Genomic DNA, 21,130 nt, shown 5'->3' with positions numbered 1-21,130 from the left:
TCCTTTTTAACAGGAAGAAACCTCCGGCAGAACGAGGCTCAGCAAGTGAACTGTAGCCTCCATTTCCTGTTAGCTCACAGTAGTTTTCCACTGCTGTGGCCCATCTGCTTCAAGATGTTTCAATGTTCTCAGAGATGCTCTTCTGCATACCTTGGTTGCTACAAGTGGTTATTAGACTCGCGGTTGCCTTCCTATCAGCTCAAAGCCATCACCTCTGACGTCTAGCATCAATAAAGTATTTTCAACTAGAGAAGTCAAATCACATCAAATAAATTCACTTTTATTGTCACATCACATGTGCTGGTACACTGGTCCAGCACACGTGAGTGAAATGTCAGACAGGAAGTTAAGGATCCAGCTGCAGAGAGAGCTGCTCAATCCTAGGTCCTGCAGTTCCTGTGCTTGTGCAGTTTCCAGAACTGCTACTCACTGGATATTTTCTGTTTTCTGACCAAAACCTAGTGGCTTGTGAGTGTGTGTCTGTGCGAGATTATTTTATAAAGTCGTTTTGTAACCCTTTCCTATACACATATCCACCCTGTTGCTAAAACAAAACAAAGAAAAATAATAGCGAGACCATTTTTTTAAGTACGTTTTTAAAATCATGTGTGGTGTTTCTATGTTAGAACATACGAAACCCTCTAGAATATATTATTTTGAAATTTACCTGGTGACAGGACTTAGTGTTACCTTTCTGATGAGGTAGAAGAAAACTCTGGAATATAAACAAGATACTGCCTGAGCAAACAAATTGTACTTTATTCTTTATGTGAATTACACATTTTATATTTGGCTTTGATAAAAAAAAAAAATCTTATTTTAGGTAGCAGGATATGATGATATTCATATAACATGCAGTATTTTTTACTCCCGTTTCCATGTTTAGCTTTAATGCCACACAGAAACATTCTGCTACCTGTTGTCCATAATTTTCACCTACTTACATGTTGCTTGTGGTTTTGTCGCCCTCTGCTGACAATAAGAGTGGTATCATCACACATAATTAAGATTGTGGAAGTGGAAATAAAGACAAAAAAAGCTGGTTGATTTTTAGCCAATTTATTGAGGACAAATTGTTGAGGTACATTGTGTGGCTGAACTTGAGGGGAGGGGGGATAGTGGGAGAGCAGTTGGGAATAACAACCACACCAAACAAAGATAAAACATTCTGATGGTTTAAACTCTGAATAAATGGGTACCTCAGGAAAACAAAAATATTCCAATGAACTGATCAAAACTCTTTCTGGCACGTGCATCACATACAGTATAGGCTGTTCTTAGTTTAGCACCAGATATATGAAATGGTTTTAAAGTAGGCTATAGGCACTTGTAACTGCTCAGGGACACCTGGTGGTGGATATTTGTCTTACCCAGAATGGAGGGAAAGGAGGGAAGGTAGAGGGGGTGGAAACCCCCCCATAAAAGTAAAACCCGTCCGATGAATTAAGAGTGAAAGACGTGTGTGATGTGAAGTGAGTGTGTGTGATGAGGTAATGAGATGGGTTCTCGCTCTGTCCGTCCAAATTAACCTGAGGTACACAAACATTACACAGAAGCAGCAAGAATATGATAGATTACAAAGTTACAAATCAATAGAGGAATAAAACATGCTAATCAAAAGAGATTGGCAAACACGATTACTTCCAGTCACGCACCAAACTGTTACGTTCCCTCCGGTACATGTACGATGACACACACACACACACACGCACATATACATACACACACAAACACACACACAAAATAAGCAAAAGACTTGTTACATACACAATATTTCATAATATAGCAGCACACGTGTGAATGACAATAAGGCATCTTTGTGTAAGACTAGAAAAGAAAAGCTTCGTAGCAGCAAGAGAATGACGTGTATAATCTATCTTTACTTACTTTGGAATTGTTGCTTTTAAAAATCATGAACAAAACCTTTAAAAGCATAAACATCTTTCAGCTTAAAGCATTCTTTCAGAGGGGGAGCATTTGGCTTATTTTTTGTGGATTTTTTTTGTACAAACTGAGCATGCAGGAGTACGATTTAGAAACTACATTTCTGGTCTAACGAGAAATTCAATACATGTAAAACTCGCACACATGGCAGTTTTAAAACTTCAGAAAGCGGTGTAGACAAACAAAACACGAACAAGAATATTTAGGATACAGACTGTAACTATTTTAAAGAACTAGCGGAAAAGGGTTGGAGTTGCTTTGAAAAAAAAAAATTCAAGTTCAAGAGTTAAATAAATGCACTGAAGTCTAAACATGACTTGGCTTTTCTTGGTTTATAAACAATTACACTATAACACCGATTATTATCCTATGACTACTCACCTGTAGGGGTCGAGCTTTCAAGATAAACGTGTGTTACCCCCATGGGAATCCAGCCCAGGAAAAAAAATCCTAATAACTTAAAAGAAAAACTAATAAAACCAAAAAAGAAAAAAAGACCCCTAAAACCCTCTCTGAACTCTCCTCAACCACGATCCCCCCTACCGATCTTAAGGAGTGTTTTTAAAAGTGCATCGATATTGTTCCAAATCGCCCTCTCTGCAAAAAATAAGGATAAAAGAATAAAAATGGTATAACTGCTGAACACGAGAAACTGCAGTGCACCGAACCGACCCCCACCCAACCGGACATCACCAGGGATTATTATTATTCCTCCTCCTGCGTGTCACTCAAGTGTCGTGCAGCTGCATGAACATCATAAAGCTTAAAATAATCATCAATCCACACTTGTTGCATTTTAACCCACTTTCCTCATGCTCTCTTTTATTCTAAAAACCTACCAACACACCCTTCACTTACTCCAGTCCTCTCTCAAACTTGGTAAGACACTTGCCAGATCTCCTCTTTCATCATCTGCGCCCTCCACTATGTACAAGCTTCACCTATAAAAACACCACACAAACGACGGCATATCTTTGCTGAATGCAAATACACGAACATACGGTCCTGTCAGCACATCTAATGCACGCCTGAAACCATCTTCATGTCCTTCCCTATGTTGAGCAGGCCCAGCCCACTCCTAGCCAGCACGCTTCTGCATAAATAGTAAGCAGTACTACAGGTGCACAGTATGGTAGGCAGAGCAGCTAGCTGCAGTAGAGCTCCTCTGGTTGGATATCAGCTTGGTTTAAATGCCTTGTATTTATTATCAGCATTTGAATCACTACTATATGGATTTCCAGAAAAGGAAACATCCCATTAAAACTATTAATTGATAACTGCTAAGAGATATTTAAAGAGTAACATAACTAAATACTAAATATACAGTATTAAATTCACTTTGCTAGGTATTATCAAAAGGAATATGTATATTTCATAAAATTATGTTGTTTTTTTTTCAAGTATGAAAATATATTCAGGTTTCCTTTCTCGAAACCTAAGGCACTATCAAGTTTTCAAGAATTAATCCTTTCTTTTTTTCCTTTTTTTAAAAGTAGCTGTTTGATTACATGTGGCCCGTACAAAAAAGGTGAAAGTACACCCAAACCAGGTGTGAATGGGGCAACAAAAAAAAAAAGAAAAAAAAAAAAACAGAAAAAAAAAAGGAAAAAGAAAAACTAGAAACTTCTAAAAGTTCATCGATTGTCACACCATCACTCAACAGGGGGTGGGGGTGTAGGTGGTGACTTGATGCAGATTTACTGGCAGCTCACAAGCCCTCACTCCTGTCAGTTCATTGGCTGGCAAACATGAGTGTTGTGCGAGTCCGGTGGCGTCGGGAGCTCATAAGTTGATGTCGCGCACGTCTGTCGGGGTGCTGGACTGGTCTTGCTGCTCCCTTGCCTTGCTGCCAGCCCGGACGCTGGTCTCCTGCCGGTACTGCTGCCCCTGCTGCAGGCTGGTGGTCAGCACACGCTCTATTTGTTCCTGGCAGGCCTTCAAACAATCCTGGAACAATTTTAAAAAGGGTCAGCAGCGGTTAAACACACCCTTCCATCAAACCTCTGCTAGCGTCTGGGTGCTTTAAAGACACATAATCCCCTCCATCCAAGATTCATTTTTGCAGGTTTGCAATGTTTAGCACTATATTGTGTGGCAACTGAAGTCAAGCCTTTGATTTAGGAAAAATCCTTTTTTGAGTTATCACTCAAAATCTGTTCAAGGATTTAAAATGTATCACTATTCATGCACATAAAGCAAAAAGAAATAAAAGTACAGAAATGTTACATTTAAGTTATTTTTATGGCTTCCACAGCAAAAGTTGACGGCATACACATGCCCTTTAACTGGCTCTCTCTGCTCTACTATAGCCGTGTTACTGTAAATACACCCCCCATTCCCCGGCAGTCTGCTCACTTAATCTGTGCACCTGTAGCAGACACTAGTGTGCAAAATGTTGGAATTTCAGCTGCATTTGACATGCGAGTTGTTTAACAGCTTTGGTCACATGCATGGCATACCAGCGGGGAATTATGTTCTGCTGCGGTAGGTGGTCCTGTCTGCATCATGACCAGAACAATGGGTGCCAGCACACTCCGATACCAGTGGCACGGAGCAGCGAGCTGCACAGCGGGCACCGGACATGTGCATGTCTGTGGTACAAGCTGAAGGACTCCCACACGAGCTCTGGGGAGTGTCAGGGAACTCTGGACTCCCTTCCTCCACCCTCCCCCTTGGGTTTACTTCACGGTCAATCCCATGTGGAGGTCTTAGAGGAAATGGCTTTGACCTGCTGCACCCTAACCCTCTGAGTTAGGGTGTAAAACAGAATATAGGACAGTGGGACCGGATGTTTTTGGACGGCTTTTCTTATTAAAAGGGATCCTCTCTTCGTCTCCCTCAGTCTCCGTCCCCCCTGCAGGTCTGTGCGAAAGATGTGGGAGGTCTGCCTCTCTGAGCCGGCTGCAGGACTCTTAAGGAATGAGCAGAACTTGCGGAGGGGCCAACATTCCTTTAAAATGCACGAATAATTGGAACCTGATGGGCTGCAGACGGAGTGCCTGTTGTGACGGCCGGCTGGGTCGCGGGGCCCACATCACCATGGCAGCGCAACCACAAGCTAAGAGTGCCGTTTCTAAGGCCGTTATGGATTTCTATCCTGAAATCTGTGTGACTGTTGTGCTGCAGCAAAAAACTACCTACCCAGTATAGATGCCCTCTGAGAGTACTTTTTCTCAGTAATCAATATTTAAAGAAAAGATATACCAGTGACTATGACTAATATATCTATCTCTATATACAGTGGGGCAAAAAAGTATTTAGTCAGCCACCGATTGTGCAAGTTCCCCCACCTAAAATGATGACAGAGGTCAGTAATTTGCACCAGAGGTACACTTCAACTGTGAGAGACAGAATGTGAAAAAAAAATCCATGAATCCACATGGTAGGATTTGTAAAGAATTTATTCGTAAATCAGGGTGGAAAATAAGTATTTGGTCAATAACAAAAATACAACTCAATACTTTGTAACATAACCTTTGTTGGCAATAACAGAGGTCAAACGTTTACTATAGGTCTTTACCAGGTTTGCACACACAGTAGCTGGTATTTTGGCCCATTCCTCCATGCAAATCTTCTCGAGAGCAGTGATGTTTTGGGGCTGTCGCCGAGCAACACGGACTTTCAACTCCCGCCACAGATTTTCTATGGGGTTGAGGTCTGGAGACTGGCTAGGCCACTCCAGGACTTTCAAATGCTTCTTACGGAGCCACTCCTTTGTTGCCCGGGCGGTGTGTTTTGGATCATTGTCACGTTGGAAGACCCAGCCTCGTTTCATCTTCAAAGTTCTCACTGATGGAAGGAGGTTTTGGCTCAAAATCTCACGATACATGGCCCCATTCATTCTGTCCTTAACACGGATCAGTCGTCCTGTCCCCTTGGCAGAAAAACAGCCCCATAGCATGATGTTTCCACCCCCATGCTTCACAGTAGGTATGGTGTTCTTGGGATGCAACTCAGTATTCTTCTTCCTCCAAACACGACGAGTTGAGTTTATACCAAAAAGTTCTACTTTGGTTTCATCTGACCACATGACATTCTCCCAATCCTCTGCTGTATCATCCATGTGCTCTCTGGCAAACTTCAGACGGGCCTGGACATGCACTGGCTTCAGCAGCGGAACACGTCTGGCACTGCGGGATTTGATTCCCTGCCGTTGTAGTGTGTTACTGATGGTGACCTTTGTTACTTTGGTCCCAGCTCTCTGCAGGTCATTCACCAGGTCCCCCCGTGTGGTTCTGGGATCTTTGCTCACCGTTCTCATGATCATTTTGACCCCACGGGATGAGATCTTGCGTGGAGCCCCAGATCGAGGGAGATTATCAGTGGTCTTGTATGTCTTCCATTTTCTGATGATTGCTCCCACAGTTGATTTTTTCACACCAAGCTGCTTGCCTATTGTAGATTCACTCTTCCCAGTCTGGTGCAGGTCTACAATACTTTTCCTGGTGTCCTTCGAAAGCTCTTTGGTCTTGGCCATGGCGGAGTTTGGAGTCTGACTGTTTGCAGCTGTGGACAGGTGTCTCTCACAGTTGAAGTGTACCTCTGGTGCAAATTACTGACCTCTGTCATCATTTTAAGTGGGGGAACTTGCACAATCGGTGGCTGACTAAATACTTTTTTGCCCCACTGTACATCTTGCCCACAGATACACACAGTTGTATGTCTTTACAGTTTACAACATCTCCTAGTGCACACTGATGAACTGTAAAAATGGCATTATGATGGCACATCTACCCTGGTAGTGCACGCCATCATTTATAAGGTCATGTAAGTTTGCCCGTCTTATTTGAAGCCGTCTGGACGTTCAAGGAAAAAAGTGCAAACTAATCCAAAACTTGGTTATCTTACGATCCAAGCACTCAGTACAGGCATGATGCATGAAATTCTCCGACTTAGATTAAGCGTGGCTGTCAGCGAACAGTTGAGTCCCTTGGCAGTGTTTTTTTTTCTCTCCCCAGGGGCCTTTCATGTTGCACAAAATAAATTTTATTAGTGCTACAGATCCCATTTAACAGTAATCATGTGGCAAAAATGGAGCTGTGTTTGCCAAGGCGTGAAACCATCATCTATCCTACCATAATGTACAGTTATTAGACAGATGTCAGTCTAACTGATTGAAAAAAATATTAATTTGTAGCATTTTGCTCTTTATTTACTTGCTTTTAGACTTCTTTATTTTTTCAAATTTTATTCATGTGTAAAACCAATGATGGGCTAATAAAAGACACTAGTTAGCTTAGCTTAGACTACTCCTTTTAAAAATTAAAAAACAAATCCCAGTGCTTAGGCCGAGCAGACCACTGGGCTTCTGATACTTTAATTAGCAGATTTTACAAACTACCGTATTTTTCGGACCATAAGCCACACTGTCGATGAACAGGTCGGTTTTCATACATAACGCACACCGGATTATAAGCAGAATTAAGCAAAACAAAACAGTCAGATAAATCAAACTTTACTCATCTCATTCTTCTTGCTTCCTCCACTTCCGTACCATTAATTAATTAATGTTGAATTCTCTCGCAGCTGCTCTACTCCCGTGTTGTTGCAGTATATTAATGACTAATCTCGTACTGTGGATGGATTATCTCAAAAGTTAGTGTTCATCCTCCAGCTTCACTGTGTTTATGTCATGCTAACATAGCTGTGATGCCAGCGATCACGTAGCACATCATTATATAGCAGCTAGTCCAACTTCAGTAACCCTACAAACGCCACTGCTGTTAAATTTTCTGTCTTCATTTCTGTTGGAAGTGATAGCAGAGCTGTACGTTTTAATTTTTTCAGAAATCTCCCAGTCAGAACATGCTATGTCATGCTTAGGTGGAAAATAGGGAGCTAACTTCCTGCTAATTTCTAACTCCATTAAATTTCATCAATTCTGTTTTCATTGATGCCTAAATGTCAAACTTAATTGTGAAACCTGGTAAAGCAGCAACTCTGATGATTTTATTAAAGATGAAAGAATTTAGACAGTTTTTAACTGTCAGTGATGCCGCAGTGTTAGTTTGACTTTGGGACCTGAAACAGACGGAGTTTTGGACCCAAAACTGTGGGAGCATTACGGCTACCTGACTACGGTAGCTGTAATGCTCCCACAATCCATTAAGTGGTGTGGCTTCGTAGCTTACTAAAGTCGCACTAAAACATTTGAGAGATTTTTGAGCACCGTGTACCACACAAAATCGATTCGAGGTCAGTAAGCACAACCAGATTCATACAATAGTTGTATCGGATTATAAGGCGCACTGTCAATTTTTGTGAAAATTAAAGGATTTTAAGTGCGCCTTATAGTGTGGAAAAAAACGTAGTTGGCGAGTGATTGAGGTTGCTAGAAGATTTCTGCAGTCAACTGCAGTTTGCTCAACCTGTCTACAAACACTTGTACTAGCCGAGGAAGTGAAAGTACGTTCGCCTTCAGAGAAAAAGTTGTGCTGGTTTAGAGGCATTCCTTGCTTCTGTCTAAGGCTTAAACACCCAAAAATTTATTTATTTATTTTTTTCTTTTAAAGTGGAACTTTTACTTTGAAGGTAAACGTTCCGCGTTCGCAGTTTCACTTTTCAGTTTCACTCCTGCTCAGAGAGTAGTCTTCCATGCAAAGATCCAGCAGCTGTTAGGAAGTTTTCACTAAAACTCAGAGTGCGCACATTTTTGGCGACTGGTCTCTGGGCCTTCTTTGACCCTACACTGTCACATATCCAGAACACCAAGTTAGCATCACGTGGTTAGTGGTCAGGTGTCTGTAAAACCTCAAAACAATAAAAACTAGTTGCAGATGCATGTCACACACTTTGAGATTTGTGCAGTATTGTCTGATATTTTAAAGCTCAGCAAGTTACACTAAACACTGAAGTTAGTCTGTTGCAAGTAACTCTGTGTCTGCATCATCCTTCACTGGAAAAGATGCTTCTTGCCTTCAGTGCATACGTATTCCTCCACCAGGAGGGGCACACAGCTAAAGTAGGAGTCCTGCAAAGAAATTGCATGTGTCGTACCACAAGAATGTGGGCTCTGAGTTTTAAGAAGACATTCCCTCTGCTCTTTATAGCAGCAGTCTGGCTCCCCAGCCAGCAGCCAAATGCTTGCTCTCCCTCTCTCCATGAAAAGTAAATAGCTTCAGCCTGCCACCACTGAAGTCATCACTGTTGTTTACTAAAGAGCCTTTTATGCTGCTGTCGTGAGATGTTGCAATGATCGCTATTAACAGCGTATTGTTTCGAAGCGCTGAAAGTATTGAGTAATTCCTGCTGTCGAGTATAAATTTCCCCGCTGTGGTACTCACCACCTCCGTGTTGGTGATCTTGGCCAGCAGGTCTGTCAGGTTGTCTCGACTCAGCCTCTGGTCAGTGTGGTCCAACTGCAGGCCACAGATAGCGGCTCCCATGCTGCCAGAGGCTATCATAGAAGGAGGGTTCATAGCAAGGCGGTCATCTGGTGAGGGAAAGAGAGAGCATTAAGCCACAGTGACACATGGAAATTACATCCTCATGTGACACATAGAGCAACATTACTTAAATCCGCCCAGAGGAAGTGTCACAGATGCAAAAGAGGTGAAACGTCTGAATCATCTCCATCATACATGCTTTACAGCTGAATCTGATTTTCCCACAGTCTGGATTTCAGCAGACGAAGCTCCACAGTGGAACCTGTGTGGCGTCCTTCACAGGAACTTCAGCTGTGATTAGAAAAACAGAGTAGGAATCCTCCTACTCGCTGAGCAATGAGTTCCAGGCACGACTCCCTTCGGTCTGCATCCAAGTCTCAGAGACTTAAGTGACAACAGGCCTGGGAGGAGGCAGAAAAGGAGGCGGACATGGAGAGAACAACAAGGAAAACCAGCAAGTGCTGATTGTGAGAAGTCCTTTCCACCGCTTGGTTATTCGATTAAGTAACGGCAAGGAGCTTCAGCAATCCCACCTCATTGTCTTTTATACGTAGGGCAGTAACTTCCCAAAACAAATAATCCCTCCTTCACACCCTCTTTGTCCTGTGATTGGCTGAGATTTCTCTTATCTTTGATTTTAGAGCAGCAGTCCCCAACCCCCAGACCGGTCCGTGAGTTCTTTGGTATCGGGCCATGAGAGTTGAGGCTTGGGTGTGAAATTTATGGTTTTCAGGTTTTATCATTAACTCTGTCTTTTCCCATGTTGTAGTTGTGTCTTATTTTGAAAGAAATATTTACGCATTACCATAGCGACCAGAGAGGATTAAGGTGCAGAGGGGAGGATGTTACTCTCAATGTTGTTGGCGCATTTCAGGAGGACGCTGCTAATAAAGTTACACAATCACACAGTGAATTTGTGTTTATTATTATATTTGCAAAACACTCTAGTTTTTGTCTTGGTCGTATCATTTTATTTTGTTGTATTTATCTGGTCTGTGGCACAAAAAAGGTTGGGGACTGCTGCTTTAGAGCTCCTTTTTTTTTTTTTACCATTTTTAAACAAAGTGTTTAAGGGACTTTTCTTTGGTACAACCAAGTAAAACACAAATGTGCCAAGATATTACTCTACATAACCGACAGCTTTTTGTCTTCTTGCGTCGTTGACTGAAACATCCTGATTTCTGGCAAAGATGGGCAATGTCATGCTAAAAAGAAACTTACTGGACTGGCGTTTGGCACCAATTTTGAACAAAATATGTGGTGCTCTTTTAAAAAGTGAAATCATGATCTAGTTATTCAAAAGGAAAAAAAAAATCCATGAAGTTTGTCAAGTTAAGTTGGATGTAGGAACTACCTTCTCTCCAAGGTCTACCATTCACTGCCTAAAAGCAGTCGTTGATAAGCAAGTCACCGGTAGATGGCGACACAACAGGCTGGTAAGAAAATAGTTCCTACCTGAAACTGCTCACAAGACTTTCAATTGCTGATTTATTTTAAGGTGGCCATTTTTTTTCCGGGGGGGGGGGAGGGAGCCCCTTTCTTTAAGGCCCATAGAGAAAAGCCAATGTAAACCAGTCCCAGTGGCCTGATAGCTTTTAGCCAGCTGTGCTACACCCATCTTCTCCTCCAGGGGCCAGCTGTCCATAGGAGGAGCTCCTCCAATATAATAATAACATCTCAACTCCATATAAAACTCCAAACATTTACATTACTGCACAACCACAGCAGGCCTCTTTTTTTTTTTCCACTGCGGGTGCTTTGTGCTTGGATATAAGCAGCTGCTTATGAATAGCAGAAGTGACCACTGAAACACACCCATATATACTTATTTACTAGAGTAAGTTATCGGAATCAGAGGCTCCTTCAGCGAGTTTCATGCCCTGATTTTTTTTTTTTTTTTTTTTTTTTTAATTTATTTATTTATATATATATATATATATATATATATATATATATATATATATATATATATATATATATATATATATATATATATATATATATAAAAATCAGGGCATGAAACTCGCTGAAGGAGCCTCTGATTCCAATAACTTACTCCAGTAAATAAGTGCTTAATAGCCAGATATGACCGCACTGACGTTTATGAGGAATTCAATCCACCAAAGTGACCTCCCTTTGTTTTATTTCCTTCATTGAATTAGCTAAAAAAGAGGAGAGGAGGTAGCAGAAGAAAAGCAGCCTCGTGAGACAGGTTTCCTGTATATTATGTGCATTAGGTGATCCTGCAGTAGTATTTCTGTCCAGGATATGAAAATATTAGAGGGATTCCAAGTTTAGGCAAAGGAATGCCTTGAAAATTCACCTAAGGAGAGGCCTGAGGGGGACATGTAAGCTTTTTCCAGAGTTTATTTTGGACACAAGGTGGCGATGGGAGGAGGAAGGAAGATCACTGGATCGCTGCCCTGACTTTTTAAACCTGGAAGTTTCTCTGTCAACAAACAATGAAAGGGGAGTACCGCAGAAAAATTCAGCTGCACCTGAGTCACTCAGCACAGAGTGTGTGATAGGATTGCTATCATTACCCGTGTATGTGGCTAATCTAAACACAGCACTGATAGGAGTTTTCCCAGGCACTTAGAAGAGAAATGTGCATGACCACTTTGAGTAGCTTTTAGCAGCTGTGAAGACAAAAAAAAAACTCACTACAGGCTGTGGAAAGAGTAGAAAGTGGATAAGGCAGCCAGCAGAGAAGAAAGAGGTCACAGATGACTCACGATGGGGGAATGTTTGCGTGTGTGGGAATATTCTGGTGGATGTCTGAGTAAACATTTTTTTAAAAAGCACGAAACTGAGCAGATGAAGGATTAAAAAAATAATAACAAATTTAAAAAAAAACCAAAAAAAACCAAACAAATAAAACAACAGGTACCCGCATTACCTGTGGCGCAGAGGGCGATGAACGTCTGTGTGTGCTTGCGAACCATCACCACCTTTTCTGTGGGGAGGGGCAGCCTTCGTATGATGTGCTCTACAAAATCATTGGGGATGACGGAGGCCATGTTCCACTTCAACTTCCCCAGCACAACCAGTTCCCAGTCCTAAAGCACAAGGATGAGGGTTAAAAATAAATAAATAAATAAAAAAAGAGTGTGTGTCAGGGGGTTAAATGGCATGCTGCCACGTCTGTATCGCCCGTGAAAACGATCTTAGTCTGCCTCCATTCCCAGAGGAAATAGCTCTGTAAGAAGAGCAACATTTCTTCATTTTATCTATCCTCACTGTATCTTATTATCTGCATGCCTTTCTCATTCCTTGCATCTTTTGTGTTCATATCGCCGGCATGTGACAAGCCTTGCCCTGCTTAGAGGCCCTGCCAATGAGACAGCTAGCCCCTTCCTTCCTGTCATAAGCCTCAAACACAGCTCTACAATGAGCTAGCGCTGCACAGGCAGCCGCACAGAGATCACTCTTTATACAGCAAGGCTTTGCAAGAGCAAGAAGACTGCACACACTGCATTATCTAATTTCCTGTTAATCTTAACTCATTGCATTCAAAACCAACCAATTTACTATATTTTTTAAATATTATTTAGCAGAGACATCAAATGAAGACTTCAACATCTAAAATTTACTCAGACAAACAATTAGTTATGATCAAGTTTTCAACACAATCAATAACACTTTCTCTAACCTCCCACACGAGAGAAATTTAGAGACTGAAATGTGGTTGCTGTAGCCATTTCTACCTGCCACTGTTTCTTTTTAAGAAAAACAGAAGTCCTAAAAGAGCAAAGCATCGCACTGCTGCCTTAAAATAAATTGAATTCACTTTAGTTCTTCTGAGCTGTGATTGTGTGCGTGTTCCTCCAGAAGCCATTCATTGAAAAAACGCTTACATGTGTTGCTTTTTTATTTGTTTAGGGTCCAAACTGCACCTGAGCTTTTATTTAAAGTTGCACAGGTGTGCCATTTAAAATAACTGTCAATTTGGAGAAAATAATCCAAGGGTGTGGCGAACTGTCCCTGTAAATGGAGTTATTGATATAGGCACTCTAAAGGGGAAGTACTGTTGTAACGCTTTTATGAATAGCTAAACACTAGCATCAATACACTTTCATTCAGTAACAGATTCATGTCTAAACTTTGCTCCAAGCACTTCTGAAAGAATTGTACCTGCAGACGATAAGTGGGAACATGTCGAAGGGAAGGCAGGTGAGACAGAAGTGCAGCATAGTGCAGTTTTACTGAGGCACGATTAAAAAGACGAGGCAGGTGGTGACACCTATCAAATCTGAATCACTTGTTTTGCTCCCCTATAGAATCAAAATGAGCTACATAAAGGTCATTTTTTAGTTCATAACATGCTTATCTTTGGCTTTAAAAGAATTTAAAACATTTTTTCCAAAAAAGCAGTGCAGTGCCACTACATCTGGCACTGGTGGTAACATCTAAAAATCTACCATTTCCCACCCCCTTAATCTAGAAATAACTCAACATTTCAACAGAATAAGATGCCAAAAAGTGACGGCACCATGTAAAACCCACTAACTAAAAGAAATTCACAGATGATTCACGGTCGCGATCATCGCGCTTTGATTTTACATTTGTGAAAACGACTCAACCTCCGTTGAATAACACTGTGTACCGTTCCGTTCTTAAATCTATCAAAATGTGTGCTGCACTGGCACCCCGGCACGTGCCAGTAGAGAGTAAGCCTCCAGTGGCACCACTGTGAAATCTAACTCCCAAAAAAAGCAAGCCAGGGGGTCTGATAATGCACATATTGGTCTGTAGGAACTTACTTTGAAGTGTTAAATCGAGCAAACAAAGTCTGAGACAAGAGAAGTTGTGTTTACATAAAGAGGTGGTCTGAAAATCATAACTAGAACAGACAAAGACTAACACTTTGGCAGTAAATGTCACAGGTGAGGCTAACACTGGATTTTCACTGGTGTCTAGGCGACTGGATAAAGAAAACTGATATGCACTTCCTAAGAAGGTGGTGTGACTTATATCAGATAAGCCTGATATGAGGCAAGCTGGGCTGAACTTAACTTAAGGTGATACCAATAAATTTCTGTGGGAACATGAGGTCCATTCTGTTAACCATGAGAAAACCTTTGCGATAACGGCGTCATTGTTTGGTTTTCTTCATTTATGGGTAGAAAAATATGAGAAAGGTTAACTGGAGTGTGTTAGAAATCACTGCAATCAACAGCAAGAAATTAAAAGGGATTAAAACTACTCATATTTCTCATGAGAGAAGTTTTCTTTAATGCCCTTTTAACGCTGAATGAACACAGCTGATTCTAATTTCTCACTTCCTCTGTGTCACACAAAAAGTAACCGTAGTACACACCGAAACCCCAACGCTCAGCGGGGACAGTCCCCCCACCCCGAAACGCTTTTCTGTCATCTAAAATGTCACCCGTCAATCCCATTTACGTGGGTTTCCTGTACATAACCAGTTTCTCTTCACCCTATTTTAAAAAAAATGGTAAATGGCCTGTATTTATATAGCGCTTTACTAGTCCCTAAGGACCCCAAAGCGCTTTACATATCCAGTCATCCACCCATTCACACACACATTCACACACTGGTGATGGCAAGCTACATTGTAGCCACAGCCACCCTGGGGCGCACTAACAGAGGCGAGGCTGCCGGACACTGGCGCCACCGGGTCCTCTGACCACCACCAGTAGGCAACGGGTGAAGTGTCTTGCCCAAGGACACAATGACCGAGACTGTCCAAGCCGGGGCTCGAACCGGCAACCTTCCGATTACAAGGTGAACGCCCAACTCTTGAGCCACGATTTTAGCCTCAATGTAGATAGATGATTGTGAGATGAATAGGGGATAGGTTTGCCACTGGTATGATCACTTCCGGGACATCTGTCCTGATGAAAAATACCACCCGCTACCATTGTTAAACTTCTCTCTTACAGGCAAACTGCCACCAGCAGGGGTAGCACATTTACTGTAAGAGTGAGGAGCTACAATAATTTTCCAGAGGCTCCTGCTGCCTGCTCTCTGCATCCTGTGAGGATATCCAGGAATATGGAGCCTTACAACAATATGGAGCATCAAATCGGATGGATGTCATTTCCCTAAACAGCTGCAGCCGAGCAGGAGGACCCATAGGCTACGTCCACACTAATGCATTTTCACTCGAAAACGCATCGTTTTCTCTCCGTTCTGGCCTCCCGTCCACACTGAGATGTTTTCACTCATGGAAAACGCAGCGTTTTGAAAGCGCTCACGAAAACGCATACATTTGAAAACGGTGCTTTCGCGTTGCAGTGCAGACAGCAAAAACAAAGACTTTCTAAAATGATGACGCATGTTAGTCATATGATTCAGTCATGTGACCAATTAAACTAAGTTAGCGGAGGGCATTATACAGCAGTTGTTTTGTTTGCTCTCAATTTTGACAGCCCTATTAAAGATTAATCAGTCTGTACATGCTCCAGATAGCTTTTCTTCAAATTCTTTATTTCTCACGCGCTTTTGCAACTTTTACTTTTGTGTTACTCGTAGCAACAACTCCACCTCATTGTTAGTCCATTTAAAAAACTCGGTGCTTTCCCTCAACATTTTGCTGCGATGTTTCAAAGAGCCAGAAAGTAAATAAGCGGCAGACAGAAATGAGGCAGGTCAAATCTTCTTGCGCAGTACTGGAACCCAAGCGTTTTCGGCCGTTTCAATGCGGACGCGCAACTCTGTGAAAACGACTGAAAACGCTAGTGTGAACGCGGAGCGGTTTCAAACGAAAACGCCGTTTTCAAATCTATCCAGGCTAGTGTGGATGTAGCCATAGAGAGCCTGGGCAGCAGTTTGGCAGATCTTACTGCAACATGTAAATTACTCTGGCACTGAAGTGGTTAAATTAAATCTGCAACTCTTTTAGTTGTTTAAGACAATTTCTTTTTTAATGGAAACTTCCAACAAGACATTTTTTAGGGCAGAAGCTAACGTTTGTTTGCTTGCAGAAGTCATAGACCAGCGGTCCCAAACTCATTTTACATCGTGGCCTGCTTTAATCTGTGAAATTCCCCCTTCTGTCAGCGTAAAGAAGTTTAATATTTAATATTTAAATATAAGAAAAATAAGTCAGCACAACTCTTTGGCCTTTAATCCTAAGAAATAAATGTGTAAAATTAGGAACATTTAGTAAAGAAAATAACTTTTCTGGCATTTAAGTGTTTATTACTTCGTTACTTTGGTGTAGTATGAATGACTATGGAAAGAAAGCTGTAAAACTTATGAAAATACATGCCGTCCTTCATTTGCTCCAAAGCCTTCTAATGGGCCGGATTGAGAGCCTCTGCTGGCCAATTCTGGTCCCCGGGCCTTATGTTTGACACCCCTGTTCTAAGCCAAATGTTTCCAGTCACAAAAAGCCACCTAGGGGAGCCTGAAATTAACATAAACTGGATTAAAAAATTAGCTCTATGATATTAATAAAAATTCAGCATCGTGATCATCTGCAAGTGAGAAACAAACTGTTTTGCTGATGATGACGATGTGATAGTATCAAAAGCTCAAGAGGAGGCTAAATAAATGGAGATAAGTGTTGGGTGGGTTATTTATCCTTAATTTCTTTTTAAAGATCTTTCTTACACGACAAATGATTAACAGAGAAATTTATCTTAAAGGGACTTTTAAACTGCCAACATGGTGCCAAAAGTTGCCTTTAAAAGCATCCCTGGGTTAACGGTTGTGTAGTAAATCGTATGATAGTAAGAAAATAATACTTGAGCTTGGAGGTTTGGTTTTTAATAGCATGAAATACTCAATATGTACTAGAAATGCAGGCTTCCTCATGATATCCATATCCTAAACTGCATAACTGCCACTAGATGGCATCCTGCGTCTCTTCAGGCCACATGGATCCAAAGAAAGGATGTGGCTGTATTGTGCTCCACTTACAAGGAAAATAGGAAACTTCCTGTGAAACCAATTCAGCCATTAGCATCATAAAGTCATCGAAAAAACGTGACACGACATCTTCATGCTCCCATGAGTGAGTGAGTGAATGTTTGGATGGATGAATGGATGGGACTGTTGCTCTTACCAGCAGTTCCCGTGGTGAGAATGAATTATCTGTGTACATGCAAAGTTTCTCTGCTGATATGGGCCTGCAGTCCTTTAGCTTGGAGGCCAGAAACATGCACACAGCTCCCAGAAGCTGCAAGTAACTCTTTCTTGTGGGCATCACTGTTAAAAATCTGTCCAAATAATTAATAGCTAAAGGAAAGACGTCTTCATTGCTCTTCTCCTCTTCACACACCTGGAAAAGTTTAAACAGGAGACACATATATTAGGTAAAACTATGCCAAAACACCCAAAACAAAACAAAAACCCAACTACAATAACAAAACAGAAAAAGAAAAAAAGAGGAATATGTTTGTATATAAAACAGGTTTTGGTGGCTATTAATTCTGCTATAAATAGTACTGTTTTCGGGTTAAAGGTTAAATGACTGGTTTTCACGTCTTTTTTTTTCCTGCATGAAAGGCTGCAAAGTCAGAGCAGGGCAGAAACAAATTAGTTCAACAGCAACTCGTTCTGCAAAACCCCCACATCGCCATTCAGTCTCTCTTCCTTGTTGGGGCTTGCCTCACTCATCAAAAAATAAAAATAAAATAAAATAAACCACCCAAAAGCCTTATAAAGTGTGCAAAATATCCACATGTTTTCTTCAAATACTTTCCGACAGTTTGTGTGAAAGAACTTTACCAAAATCAACTTATTTTCTTGAGCTGAAAAAATGAAAGTGGCTTAGCATTCATGCTGCCTGCCTTGCCCCGAGCCTGAGTCACTTTTAAAAAATTAATAATAATTACTCTGAGGGGAAATTTTCGAGTTTTCGATTATGTAAATTAAGAATAAGTCCCCCCCTGTCGCCTGAACTTACTAATTATCAGAAAGCACAAACTTTGAAGCTGTTAACCAATGTAAATATGCAGCTAGGCTGTTTTCTTTGAAGCCGAATTTTCTTCGTGGTGGAATTTCCGACTCTCCCACGCCTTTGGTGAGTCATTCTTATTCAATTGTCAAACAGGTTAACATCCATGACAACTTTCCACGAGCTAAAACGAGCCAGAAATAACTTGTAAGTGTGCAAAAACAAAACAAGACAAATCAAAAAACTGAAAATTAGCTAAAGCGGTTAGGTTAGCCCCGCGAGTGCATAAAATGCCCACAAACCTCATGCATCCAGCCTGCAACCATTCGTCTCATATAAGGCTGAATATCCTTCTGGACCCGCTGAAAATACGAACACTGAGGTAAAAATCTGTCCTCGATTGTTAATAAACTCTGCAACACTCTGTCATCACAGAGGATGTTTAGGTCAGGCTGGGCTCTCACGGCTAGGTCCGACTCCAGGCAGTAAAGCTCCATGTCTCGGCCCCCGTCTTCGCCCCGTTTTTTTGTTTGATGTTGCCTTTGTTTTAGTTACTGAATAATATGAAGGAAAAGTAAATAAATATTGTTACGGTGTTTTCGACAGCGGACAGGAGGAGGAGAAGTGCCCAGGACGAAGCATGAGGCTGAGACTGCTGGGTTTGCTCCAGTCCTGCTGCCTCACGGTTCGCTTCCTCTCGCTGCAGTCGATGGTCCGCAGCTGCACGCACTACATCCGGTACGAACTTTCAAAATAAATGTCTAGGAAGAAAGCAGAAAACAAACCGGAAACCTTATTAATAAAAACAAACAAGCAAAAACATAAAATAAAATAAATAAATAAATGAATATAATATTACTTTAAATTTTAAGGATTATCATTGTCATTACAGCAATACTATGTTTTTTGCTCTCAGTCCAAGAGTGAGCTTGTGAGATGGCTAGAGTCGTATCAAAGTTAATGGAGAGAGGACCATGTGTGTAATTGTGTGTATCCAGACAGCTGTACTGGGAGGCTATGCCCAAAGAGAGAGGCAGCAAATGAAAAAGGAAAGGCTAATGCATGAATTATGCTTTAGTGGAGAAATCTATGTCATCATGGAAAATTCCTTTTAACACCACGTTGTAGCTGTCCACTTAATCTCACATGACCCTCCCAAGTAATGTAACTAAACATTGGGTAAATGCAGAATGCAACAGCTTGAATGGCATCATAAAGTTAAAGGCAAGTTCTGGTTACAACCCAAGTTATGACACAGTTTTAAAGTAAAAGTCTAAATCATGTACATCAGGCTGAAAGGATGTGCAGCAGATTAGAGTGATTAAGGACAGAGATGGAAATGTATTAAAGGGAAAGAGTCTATGCTGAGAAGATGGTAGGAATACTATGAGGAGCTCATGAATGAATGAAATCAGAGAGAGAGAGAGAGAGAGAGAGAGAGAGAGAGAGACAGAGAGAGAGAGAATAGAGTGCAGAATCCAAATATCAAAAACAAACAATCCAAATATCCATAGTATTGATGCCAATGGTGGTACTGGTATTGGATCGATTTTTTGTTTATATTCTCTCATTTCAGCGCTGCTATGAAAAGGATGAAGAGTGGAGAAGTGGTTGGACCTAGTGATATACCTGTGCAGGTATGGAGAAGTCCAGGAGAGAGGACAGTGGACTTTTTAACCAGATTATTTAACACAATGATGGAGACTAAAAGGATGCCTAAGGAATGGAGAACAGGTGTACTGGTACCAATTTTCAACAAACGTAATCTTCAGACCTGTAGTAACTACAGAGCAATAAGGCTGATGAGCCACACCATAAAGCTGTTGGAAAGAGAGGTGCAGACTTGACTGGTACTTGTGTAGCACTTACATGTTGATGGATGCATTGTCGACAACTTCTGTTTCAGCATCTTCCTCAAGGAAACTTTGAAATATGTATGCACACGTGTATGTGTATATACATATGTTATTTCTATTTATTTTGTTTAGTTAATTGTTATGGATGGGTTGTTTTACATTTATAGGTTTATTATTACTAGTGGAACTTTAATTGTAGCCAAGGTTAATTGTTGAATAGTAATGATGACGAAATGGGATTTCCGATAGCTTATATTGTGTTAAATAAAACAAACAAAAACAACTTTTTAAGAATTTTAAAAATTGCAAATGTCTGGACCCTTTGTTGGACCATCGATAGTCTTTGGGAGTCCATTTTAACACAGTTTACTACGCATACATTTCATCAGCTTTATATTAAAGAAAAATAATAGAAATAAAGGTTTAAACACCTCAAAAATAATTCATAGATGGTGTGCCATAGAAAACCCAATAATTTTGCTTAATTTATAGTTGACAAAAGTGTGTCACATGAAGTTCATTATGCTGTTTATGGTAAAACTATAGAATCCAAACAACTGGGGACATTTTTTATATAGTTAAAGTACATTTTAGCTCAAAGTTTTTTCAGTTAATAAAGAACAAAATATAATTGCATAATTATGAAAAACAGATGGTGACCAAGCACATAAAAGCATTAACATTAAATGGATATGAATGTCTGCTGACAGAAATGCAATGCAGATGTTAAAAGAAATGAAAAACAATGCACAACAATAATAACAATAATCATTCACAGATTTCAGTAAATTGCTGGTGGCTATGAGTCCTATATGCTCCTCCTGTAATTATTTGTGCAAAAACTGCAGAAAGAGTCATCTAAATTTCACATAGATGTTGTTACAGGGCCTGTCAGCTGTGAATGCAATCTGGTTTAAGTTTACTAGGTGTTTAAAAAAGCAAAATAATTTACAGTTGAGGGAAAAAACTTGATATCAAGTCAGTTGAAGGCAGTATTAAAGTGGATATCAACTAGATGGCTGCTGTATATAAAAAAGGAAAGGATGCCACATTTCTAAAGTACAAATCATGGACCG

The 21,130-nt window shown here is 40.8% G+C and overlaps 1 protein-coding gene across 1 annotated transcript; it reads right to left on the bottom strand.

Moving 5' to 3' along the window:
* Positions 1-1,043: 1,043 nt before the first annotated feature.
* On the bottom strand, positions 1,044-18,924 carry LOC146649847 (G1/S-specific cyclin-D2-like). The gene is made up of 5 exons (XM_085385999.1): positions 18,501-18,924; positions 17,365-17,580; positions 12,229-12,388; positions 9,228-9,376; positions 1,044-3,891 (listed from the first exon to the last, which is right to left on the bottom strand). The coding sequence occupies exons 1-5, from the start codon at positions 18,693-18,695 to the stop codon at positions 3,727-3,729; spliced, it is 885 nt and encodes a 294-aa protein (XP_085242125.1). The 5' UTR covers positions 18,696-18,924; the 3' UTR covers positions 1,044-3,726.
* Positions 18,925-21,130: the final 2,206 nt, after the last annotated feature.

Source organism: Rhamphochromis longiceps, linkage group LG17 (assembly GCF_057381845.1).
Source record: "Rhamphochromis longiceps isolate RC_006_pf linkage group LG17, R_longiceps_female_GT1.1, whole genome shotgun sequence".
Taxonomy (NCBI): domain Eukaryota; kingdom Metazoa; phylum Chordata; class Actinopteri; order Cichliformes; family Cichlidae; genus Rhamphochromis; species Rhamphochromis longiceps.
The sequence above is the reverse complement of the archived record's forward strand: the minus strand, read 5'-3'. Positions and strand labels throughout refer to the sequence as shown.